General features: G+C 56.4%; 1 protein-coding gene across 1 annotated transcript; it reads right to left on the bottom strand.

Moving 5' to 3' along the window:
- Positions 1-1273: 1273 nt before the first annotated feature.
- On the bottom strand, positions 1274-6277 carry LOC105888024. Its single transcript, XM_012811506.1, has 2 exons — positions 4372-6277; positions 1274-1581 (listed from the first exon to the last, which is right to left on the bottom strand). The coding sequence occupies exons 1-2, from the start codon at positions 6275-6277 to the stop codon at positions 1274-1276; spliced, it is 2214 nt and encodes a 737-aa protein (XP_012666960.1).
- Between the last annotated feature and the right edge of the window lie 3123 nt (positions 6278-9400).

Here is a 9400-nt window from a genome sequence, read left to right as displayed (position 1 = left end):
GATTAGTCTAGGATATTAATAAAAATGGTCTTGAGGCCATGTAATGATTGGTGATTTTTATTTCCTTTTTTTTTTTTTTTTTTGGCAGTATTTGTCAGGGGCTGGATTTGAACCTGCCACCTCTGTCATATGGGGCTAGCTCCCTGCTCCTTTGAGCCACAGGCACTGCCCTTTTATTTTTTTCTTTATGACTCTACACCAGTGATTTTCAACTGGTGACCTATGCCACCTTGGTGTGCTGTGAGAGGATCTTAGGTGTGCAGCGAAAAATTTTAAAGATCATTAATTAAATTCTTTTCTTTCTTTTTTTCTTTTTTTTGGAGACAGAGTCTCACTTTGTTGCCCTCAGTGGAGTGCTGTAACATCATAGCTCACAGAAACCTCAAACTCTTGGGCTTAAGCGAGTCTCTTGCCTCAGCCTCCTAAGTAGCTGGGACTATAGGCACTCACCACATGCCCAGCTAATTTTAGAGACAAGGTCTCACTCTGGTTCAGGCTGGTCTCCAACCTGTGAACTCAGGCAATCCACCTGCCTCAGCCTCCCAGAGTGTTGGGATTACCGGCGTGAGCCACCGCACCTGGCTGCCATCTGGTTTCCAAACGAAAGCTTCCTGGGAACTGTGGCCTGAGATCACTTATTGGAAACCCCTCCTGGCTCCTAGTCCTTCCTTCCCTGGAACGTGCTGTGGGTTTTCCCTTAGGCCCGATCCCAGGAACCAGCAGCCTCCAGACCTGAGAGCCCAGTGGCCAAATACCATCTGGTGACTGCTGCTGGATGGCCAGGGAGCCTGCACAGCACTGCCCTTTCCTCCAAGATATGTGGGCCAGGCTGGGTGCATGTCACAGGTCTGGCTTTGCTGTGGACAGTAGATGCCATGTGGCCATGTGAGAGTAGGTGGCTGAGGGTAGCCTGGCCTTGTTGGCAAGAGGTGGGAAGCCCCTAAAAGTGCCGGCCTCCTCAGAGGGCCACAGGGCAGACACACCAGTGCATTGCCACAGCTGTGAAGAGACAGGCATGATGTCCCGTGTTCAGGAAACTCCAGGGTCACCAGAAGCTGTGGGGCTACAGGCAGACCCACTGCAGGCTCTGAGAGGGTGGATGGTGCAGGGAGAAGGCCCCCAGGTCACTCGGATCCTCCCAGGATCAGGTCACGTCCAAGTGAAAGATGATGAAAACAGATGTCTCCATGGGGATGTTCAAAGCATATTTGCAGGCAGGAAAACATCTAAGGCCCTAGGAGTGGGCAGGTGCCAGGCATTAGAAGTGTGGCTGTCACTTTGGGAGGTTGAAGGTGTCATTGGCTTTGAGGCTCATTGGTCTGAAGGACAGATCAAAGGCTCTCTGGTCACTGAAGCTTTGGGCTCTGTACTTGGCCAAGCTCAATGTCCTGTGATGCTTGTGCTCTGGCGCTTCCACCTCCCCTCGAAGGTCTCTCTCCACCCCAGGCTTGCTCTGGATCCTGTCCTGGTGCAGGGCCCAGTTGCCCTGGCAGCTCCCAGCACCAGGCATGGGCATGGCTGGGCCATCCGCTGGCTCTGGGGCAGAGGCCCCACTGCTCTTGCCCTGGGGGCGCTGGCTTTCTTGGGGCAGGCATTGGGTGGCAGAGTCCCGCTGGCCACCTTCTCTGGGGGAGGGTCTTCCCCACTGCTCACTCCCATCAGCAGGGGGTGTTCCTCCAGCCTTGCTAATAATGGGCTGCTCCCAGGCCTGAGGGGCCATCCCGCTCACCCAGGCCTGTCCCGGGACCTGTCCCTGGAGTTGTTCTTGCAGCTGACTCTGAACTTGTCTCTGTACCCATCCCTGGGACTGACCCTGCACTTTTCCCTGTACCTGTCCTTGGGCCTGTTTCTGCACCTGTCCTTGCATCTGTCTCTGCACCTGACCCTGGGGCTGTCCCTGTGTCTGTCTCTGGACCTGTCCCTGGGCTGGTCCCTGCACCTGTCCTTGGGCCTGTCTCTGCACCTGTTCCTGGGCCTGTCCCTGCACCTCTCCAGGCATCTGTCTCTGCACTGGACCCTGGGGCTGTCCCTGCACCTGTCCCTGCACCTGTCCCAGGGCTTGTCCCTGGGCCTGTCCCTGGGGCTGTCTCTGTACCTGACCCTGGGGCTGTCCCTGTGTCTGTCTCTGGACCTGTCCCTGGGCTGGTCCCTGCACCTGTCCTTGTGTCTGTCTCTGCACCTGTTCCTGGGCCTGTCCCTGCACCTCTCCAGGCATCTGTCTCTGCACTGGACCCTGGAGCTGTTTCTGCACCTGTTCCTGGGCCTGTCCCTGGGGCTGTCTCTGCACCTGACTCTGGGCCTGTCCCTGCACCTGTCCCAGGACTTGTCCCTGGACCTGTCCCTGGGGCTGTTCCTGGACCTGTCCCTGGGGCTGTTCCTGGACCTGTCCCTGGGGCTGTCTCTGTACCTGTCCCTGGGCTTGCCCCTGCACCTCTCCTTGCATCTGACTCTGCACCTGACCTTGGGGCTGTCCTTGCATCTGACTCTGCACCTGACCCTGGGGCTGTCCCTGGGGCTGTCTCTGTACCTGTCCCTGGGCTTGTCCCTGCACCTCTCCTTGCATCTGACTCTGCACCTGACCTTGGGGCTGTCCCTGCACCTGTCCCTGGGCCTGTCCCTGGGGCTGTCCCTGCACCTGTCCCAGGGCTTGTCCCTGGGCCTGTCCTTGGGGCTGTCTTTGCACCTGTCCCTGGGGCTGTCTCTGCATCTGTCCTTGGAGCTGTCCCTGGACCTGTCCCTGGGGTTGTCCCTGCACCTGTCCCTGGCCCTGTTCCTGCACCTGTCCTTGCATCTGTCTCTGCACGTGACCCTGGGGCTGTCCCTGTACCTGTTCCTGGACCTGTCCCTGAGAATGTCTCTGGACCTGCCCCTGGATCTGTCCCTGAGTTTGTCCCTGGGCCACCAGGTTTCCAGTCCCTGCTGGGCTCCCTGGCAGTGTGACTGTGTTTTCGGCAGCCCAAGTGCCCTGTTCCTGACCTAGACTCCTCACCTGTTCCACCCACGTCCCTGGTGGACATGCCCACACTTTGTCACCCTGCTGGCAAGGCCTCTCCACCCATGCATCTGGGTCCTGGGCTGACTGCAACTGTGTCTGAAGCTCTTTTGCCACGCTCTGCACAACCTGCAGGCCCAACAGTGCTGTGCTCCCTCCATGACCATGTAACTGTGGAGTCTGCTGTGTCCTCGAGTACACTGAGGCAGTTTTCTCTGGGTCCTGGAAACTTTCCTGTCCCCTCATGTCTGCTTGTGCTAGTGGAGTCCCCTGAGCCTCACTCCCCAGGCTCTGGGCCTTGGGAGTGCCCCAGGCAGGGGCCTGGGGGGCTGGGAGATCAGGGAGCCTGTGTGCCTGGGCCCTCCCTGCCTGCTGGATGTTACCCTCTGTGGATGACTTCATGGGAGGTGGGTGGGTGAGCGCTGTCCACAAAGGAAGCTTCTTTTCTGACTGGATGCCCTCTCTGCTTGTGGCCTGCTGGGCCACAGAAGGTGACTGTGGCCCTGGCAGGCTGAGGCTCCACCCTGCTGGGCATTGTCTCCCGGCCCCTGTGCTATGGCCGGCAGGGTCTGCACCCACGGCTCCGGCCTCGCTGCCTCCTACTGCTGTGTGGGCTCCTCTTGCTGCCGGCTTGCAGGAGGCACCTAGTTGAGAGGGGTGGGCAGCTCCTTCTGGGTGGGGGGCCTGGCCTAGGGGGCTGCTGCTTTGCCCCCGTACTCTGCCGATCCAGCCTGCGCCCAGAGACAGAGGTGGCTGGGTTCCACTGGGAGATGCTGTCGTGCAATGCTGTTCCCTTCGGCCACACAAAGACTCATTGCTGGTTGTCCATACAGAATGCAGGTTTGCCTGTGCCCCCTGTGTAGAAGAAGCTTCGAGTCCCGTTGGTGTCATAACAGGCTCTCTGGGTTCTGCTGTGTCTCTTTGAACTCCTTTGTTCTCATCCACATTGTGCTTCGGGTGCTGCCCATTCTCTGGTGACACTGATGTGTGACGCAGCATGCTGGCTGCACCTGTCATCTTGCCGGGGTCTTTGATGCTTGGTTTGGGTTGTTCATCTGAGGACGACAGTCTATTCTTTTCAAACTCAGGGCTGGTGTTTCCATTGGCAATCATTAGGGGCTGCACAGGCCCCCTTTGATGTTCTTGCTCATGGGGGAGGCTCGAGTCTGGTGTGGTAAAACCCTCAGACTTGGTGCACTCCCTGGATGGTGCCACCAACAGTGCTGGGGCACCCATCATGTTTCCCTTGCTGGCAGACAGTGAAGACTGACTGCCAGAGGTACCACTGGGGTTTGTTTTCCATGTTGTGGGATCATCTGACCAGGTAGCCTTATTATGCTTTGGGGCTGCGTTTGACTCTGGCAGCTGGGGCCGCTCACCATGGGGCTCAGAACTGTTCTCTCCGGAAACACCCTTGTGACTCTTGAAACTACTGGAATTCTCAAAAGTTGTATTGTTTTCCTTTCCACCAGGTGGATTTTTAGGGGGTCTTGGCACCAGAACTGTCGCTGGGGTACTGCTGTCAGCACTGTCAGTGTCTCTCAGTGGTGCAGAATGCAGGTTTGCCTGTGCCCCCTGTGTGGAAGAAGCTTCGAGTCCCGCTGGTGTCATAACAGGCTCTCTGGGTTCTGCTGTGTGTCTTTGAACTCCTTTGTTCTCAGTCACAGTGGGAAATACTGTGTGTGCATTTTCAACTGCACTTTCTCCTCCCAGAACACAAGAAGGTGTGTCTTTGCAAGGAAATGTGTTGTGCAGAGAGGCAGGACCAAGGGGCATCACATGGACAAGGGGACGCTGCATAGTGATCCGCGGGGGCTCCACAGCAGGCTGTGCTCTCCAAGCAGCCTGGACCACTGGTGTGTAGAGCGGTGGGATGTGCTCTAGCCCTTTCTGTTCTGGAAAATACTTTTGGGTGGCAAAGAAGGGGTCTTTTTCTGAGTTTGGCATCATGATTTCCATCTCATCCTCTGAGCTGCAAACAGTCATGGTGATTTCAGGGACTGCTGCTGTACCCTCCCCCAGGGGTGCTGCAGACCCAGCAGCTCCCGCTCCCCCCACTTCTCGGGTGCTATCTACAGCACTCTTTGCTGTGCTGCCCACTGTCCTATCATCTCTGGCTAAACTGTCACCCTCTGGGCTGGCTGATCCCAGTGAGGACAATGCAGGCATGTGGCCAGGAGCATGAGGTGAGTCCAGCCTTGACACCTGCTCCAGCCCCGCACAGGCTAGTGGCACCTGAAGATCAGTGTGGCTGCCTCTCTGAGCTGCCATGTGGGGCCTTGAGGGCTCTGGCTGTCCTTTAGGCTCCTCCTGGAGGGGCCCCTTCCGATGTGCTTTGTCTCCCCCGGGCTCTGCTTCCCCTGTGTCAGGGAGCAGTCTGGTTTTTCCTCGGGGCTGGTGCCTGGTGTCCAAGTGACTGATCTTAGTGCAGTGGGACAGCCAGCTCCGGGGGCTGCAGGTGACGGTTGCGATGCTGAAGGCTGGCAGGGGATCGGCCGTGCAGGCCAGAAGCCAGGCAGGGGGCATCCTGATGCAGGTACTGGCCATGGTGGCCGTATGCAGCACCCGCACCTCCGGCCTGTGCATCTTCCTCCTCTGCAGGTTCTTCCTCTTCCTTGTGTCTGTGCGGAGTGGCAGCACCCCAGCCTCCGAACACAGGCAGCTGTTCTGCTCGAACTTTTCACGCAGTTTGGACAGGACAGAGTTCCTGCCCACGATCTTGGGCAGGAGGCCCCGTGGGGCTTTGAGCCCCTGTGCCAGGGGCTTCTTGCTTGCCTCTCTCTCTTCCGCCGCCTTCTCCTCTGCGGCCAAGAACTTCTTCAGGATGTTTTTCACAGTGCTTTTCCCAGCAGGGGACCCCCACCGGGGCTTCTCGCTGGGGAGACTTTGGCTCAGGCCGCCGGCCCTCCCCTGGTCCTCGTCCTTCCCCTGAGCCTTGTCCAGGAGCCTGCTAATGGTGGCACTCACCAGGCTCCGGCTAGGCCCATGCCTGTCCTTGAGAATCAGCCTGCCCACCTCCCGTGTCCTCTTGAGCGGGGGCTCCCGTCCGGCACCCAGGAACTTGGCCTGCAGGAGCTGGAACCGCGTAGGTCGCCGGACAGCCTCCTGGGCTTCTGGCTTACGGCTGGACCTGCTGCCCCCAACCCCTGGGGTCCCATCTTGGTGGCCCACGACATATAGTAGCAGGCTGCCCAGGATGGTGCAGGCCGCTGGGTCACAGGCCGCCCTGCTGAGCTTCTTCTTCAGGGTGTGTACATCAATAGACACCCTGTCACCGCACACCATGCTGCTCTGTGGTCTGCAGGGAGAAGTTAATCATCAGTATTGTGCTGACTCCACAGAGCATTTCCCCAGGGCAACCCCACATCTGTAGTACCCGGGACCAGGTAGGGAGGGCAGGAAGTTGACAGATGAGAGACTTGGGTTCCTGTCCTGCTGACAGCCCTGGGGCAGGCGCTGTCCCTGTCCTGCTCATGCCTGCTTCTCAGCAGTGCTCTGACCATTTCCTCCTAAGGGCATTGAAGCATCCACATCATGCAGCCTTGCATGTGTACATGCAAGTTGTTTTTAAAATTAAAAAGTGGACATATTTTGTTTGTTAAATATTAAAATGTATTTTTTCCATGTGGCCTGCACATATCTTAACTTTACGTATGAAAAATAAACTTAACACTGAAGTTATAGTCTCGGCAAAGCATGGTAGAGGGAGGGGTAGACTAGTTACTGCCATGAAGTAGGGGCGGGAGGACTAGTTATCACAGTGGAGCTGGGGGGAATAGTAACCACAGTCGGGGAATAAGTTATTGCAGTGGAGTATGAGGGGGACTAGTTATTGCAATAGATTGGAAGGGCAGGAGGAAGCTAGTTATTGCAGTGAGAGGCACTAGTTACCACAGTAGAGGGGGCAACTAGTTAGCATAGTGGGGAGGGACAAGTTACTGCAGTAGAATGGGAGGGTGGGGGGAGGACTAGTTACCACAGTGGAGTAGGAGAGGGAACTAGTTACCTCAGTGAAGGGGGACTAGTTATTACAGGAAAGCTGAGGGACTAGTTACTGTCGTGAAGGGTGACTAGTTACTGCAGTAGAGTGGGAGGGTGTGGAGGAAGACTAGTTACCACAGCGAAGCATGAGTGTATGGGAGGGACTAGTTACCACAGTGAGGAGAACTAGTTATTTCAGCAGAGTGTGGGGAGGGGCTACTTATGGCAGTGAGGGCAACTAGCTACCGAGTGGAGCGGAAGATGTTGGGGGAAGAGTCAGGTCACCAGCTGGGCCTCCCAAGCTCCTTCAAATGGGCTCCCTGAGGCTGGGGGTGCCTGGAGCCCTCAGCCTGTGTGGCCTTTCCCACATGAGACATTTTTCTTCCACAAGCCACAAATTCCCCCTACTGGCCCTGCCTTAGAGAGGGACCTGCCAGGTCCTGGCCTACAGGTGGGGCTCTTGGTATTTGAAGAGAGCTTGGTATTCCCTCGCTGGTCAGGCTGGGAACTCTGCCTCTGAGCAGCTTAGACTACTCAGACTGAGGTCCTGCCCATGGTGGCCATGGAGCTGCCCCAGACCCCTTCCAGTAGTGGTGCTGTGGGGCATCCCAGGGCCTTAGTGCGCCCGCACCCACCTGCCAGCTGTTTGTGCCAAGGGGATAACCAGAGACGCAGAACAAGGACTCAGGCCCCACAAGGAGCTTCCTGGCTGCGCTTTTTGTGACATTAAGGTGTGGAGAACACCGTTAGTTAATGGCACATCTGTGAGAGGATGACCAGATATGCAGAACAAGGACTCAGGCCCTATAAGGAGCTTCCTGGCCATACTCTTTGTGACATTAAAGTGTGGAGAACACCCTTAGTTAATGGCACAGCTGTGTTGTTGGGAAGCGTCTACAACTCAAACTGTGGAACTGGAGATAGTTTGTGACCAGCCGTGTTAAGAAGTTGAACAGGCTGAAAAAAGACCAGAAGGAAACAAATGAACATATCTTTCTTTTTGTATTTTTCTACATTTTTCTATAAGAGAGAGTTTTTAGGAACTATATGCAAACATGTAGGCACAGAGCCACTGTGATGGGGGAGGTGACAGCACCTCTGCTCCCTGCACATGGGGCTGTGGCCAGGAGACCCTCCTGGCACCTAGGCTGGACCTGACATGGAGAGTCACCCTTCAACAATAAGGGCCACGGCCTCACCAGTGGGACATAGGGCTCCGCTTCCTCACACTCCCTGAGGCTCCCCCAGTACATTTGATATGCAGTGGCTTATCCTCAAACACCACAGGACCCAGAACCTCTAGGGGACTTGCTGAAACGTGGTTGCAGGGCAGCACCAACAGCATTTCTGATTCAATCATCTGAGAGGGGCCTGGAATCTGTATTTCTAGCAGAGTCCCCTGAGCCCCTGAGTTACAGAGACCCTTTCAAACCCCAAATGGCTGCAAATCCGGAGCCACAGCACGCTGTGAGCTGGATGGTCTGTATCACAGAGACATCCAAAGAGCCACGTGCTCCAGCTCCACGAGTGCTACCCGGTGGAGCAGCTCTCTCCTTGCAGCTGGTAAGCTGCCCATCCAGCAGCAGCTCACATTCTCTGGACCCAGCATGGACTGAGAGAATCAGATCAGCCCTGAGCACTACCAGGCAGGCTCCAGCAGGTCTTCTGCTGTGACCACCTCACCCAGGGGTGACCCTGGGCTGAGAAAGGGGTTTTGTGGTCCTGGTGAAAGCATTTGGGGGGCTTTCTCCAAAGCTCAACCTCGCTGTCCTGGCCTTCACAGGCAAGGATACCATGGGGGCCAGGCTGTGTGTTGGGTGCTACCCTTGCCCAAGAGCTCTCTCCCAATTCTGGGCCTCCAGCCTGGAGGGACAGCCCAACGGGCAGCACCTTTTTATTCCTGGGGGTAGATACAACATGGGGGTCTTTTAATTGGTGACCAGTCAGATCTGGCCTCCTGTGCTGACCCTAGCAGCCACCTAGATCTGAGCCTGGGGCTCCAGGGGCCATTACCCACCTGGCATCCCACACCCCAAATCCCATCTAAATGGTGAAGAGACATGGCCGAGATGGGTGTGTTTGGTCAGCTCTCAGAACTGGTCCATAATGTGTACAACACGTGGCCAGGCAGGGAATGGGGCCAGCCTCACACGGTCTGGGTGGGGGTAAGGCCGCAGCCCCACAGTCCTTGGAGTTTGCAATCTGCCCAGTTGGTCATTGCCTGTTTCTGTCCCTGGTCACTGTCCATATCCCAGGCTCTAGTCACTGCCCATCCCTGCTTGTTGGGTTGCTTAAATCATCTGAATGACTTTGCAGGTAGGTCACTCAGATGATTCAACTACTTTGGAGACATTCCAATCCTCTGAATAAAGGCCACTAGGCTCAGCCACATGTGAGGTGATCTGCCTTCTCCACATTCCTTGCTGA

This window comes from Otolemur garnettii, unplaced genomic scaffold (assembly GCF_000181295.1).
Source record: "Otolemur garnettii isolate 467f Iridium unplaced genomic scaffold, OtoGar3 scaffold00161, whole genome shotgun sequence".
NCBI classification, from domain to species: domain Eukaryota; kingdom Metazoa; phylum Chordata; class Mammalia; order Primates; family Galagidae; genus Otolemur; species Otolemur garnettii.
The sequence above is the reverse complement of the archived record's forward strand: the minus strand, read 5'-3'. Positions and strand labels throughout refer to the sequence as shown.

What these genes read in the sequence shown, in the direction of transcription:
- LOC105888024 (XM_012811506.1), bottom strand. Translation starts at nt 6,277, where the DNA reads ATGGTGTGCGGTGACAGGGTGTCTATTGATGTACACACCCTGAAGAAG. An exon ending in GAACAGTTCTGAGCCCCATG is followed by an intron (nt 1,582 to 4,371) that starts GTGAGCGGCCCC and finishes GCCTGCCCCAAG; the next exon opens with AAAGCCAGCGCCCCCAGGGC.